This window comes from Entamoeba nuttalli (assembly GCF_000257125.1).
Source record: "Entamoeba nuttalli P19 unplaced genomic scaffold asmbl_5158, whole genome shotgun sequence".
Lineage (NCBI taxonomy): Eukaryota > Evosea > Mastigamoebida > Endamoebidae > Entamoeba > Entamoeba nuttalli.
In genome coordinates, this window is record NW_008577280.1 from 3,539 (window position 1) to 4,892 (window position 1,354).

A 1,354-nucleotide genomic window follows, 5' to 3' on the forward strand; every position below is an offset into this window, starting at 1 on the left:
ATTATAAATATAATAACAGAACCAAATGATAAAATAAGATGATTGTTCAATTAATGCTCATTCAACAATATTTGAAACTCATGTTAAGAATAATATAGAAGTTACACAACCCAAATGAAATTTATTTCAATTCATATACAAAAGAATGAATTGAAAATAGAAAAGTATAAATAAGAGAGTATATTTAAAGAGAAGAACTGAAACACATTTTAATGATTATCTTTATATTAATTATTGTAATTAATAATGCAACTATTCTCAACAAAGAAGAAAGATTTAAAGAAGTTATACATACACATATATATTCAAATAATAATGAAATGAAGAATATCTACAATAATCATTTAAAGAGTGAAGCAGAAGTAAAAGAAACTAAAGAATTGGATAAAGAAGATGGAACAACACCATTAAAACAAGAAAGTGGACCAGAGATTGTTACAGAAAAAGAAACACGAGTAACAGAGAAAAATGGAAATAGTGAAACAACAAAAGAACAACAAACAACGGCAGTACCACCTCAACCACAAACAAAAGACCAAAAATCAGAAGTACCAACAGAAGCATCATCACAAAAACAATCACAAGACCCACAACCAACCAAAGATCATCACCAAGAGACACAACTACCAAAAGAATCAGAACATAAAACAGAAGAACAAACAACACCAATATCAGAAGGTAATGGAGGTACAAAAACATCAAAAGGTAATGTGGATCAACAAACAATCCCACATGGTAAAGAAAGTGAAAAATCTCAAGACAATAGTGCTACAGAGTCACAACAACAGAAAGAAAAAGCGGGAAAACAACAAGAAGAGCAAACCCAAAACTCACAGCAAGATAAAACTGAAAAGCAGCCACAACAAAAAGAAACACCAGAAACATCAAAAGAAGCTGAACAACAAGGAGAAGTTATTCCAGAAAATCAACAAAAAGAAAACCAAAGTGATGGACAAGATAAAGATGATAAAAAAGAAGAAAAAAATCCCAGTAACAAACAAAAAGAAGAAAAGGACAACACAAATAAAGCAACAGATACTACAACACCAGGTATTCCAGAAAGTAAACCAGACAATAAAACTACTGATGATTTAAATAATCATAGAAACATTGATAATGCTTCAACCTTATTAATCACTCTTTCGATATTCACAACAGTTTTATTTTTCTAATTGAACTATTAACTTAATTTAACACTTTTCAATATTATATTATAATTACTATATATTTATTACGTTATCAATGAATCAATTCTTGTCTGGTGTTTTATCAATGAAATAGATTTTTATTGAAAAATAAAATAATAAATTTATTATGTTAAATAAATATTTAATAATATAGTTAATATTTAATA

General features: G+C 27.4%; 1 protein-coding gene across 1 annotated transcript; it reads left to right on the forward strand.

Moving 5' to 3' along the window:
* Positions 1-212: 212 nt before the first annotated feature.
* ENU1_121880 (hypothetical protein) lies at positions 213-1,172 on the forward strand (the record flags this gene model as incomplete). The annotated part of the gene is made up of 1 exon (XM_008859837.1): positions 213-1,172. One exon carries the CDS (start codon positions 213-215, stop codon positions 1,170-1,172), a length of 960 nt encoding a protein of 319 aa, XP_008858059.1.
* Positions 1,173-1,354: the final 182 nt, after the last annotated feature.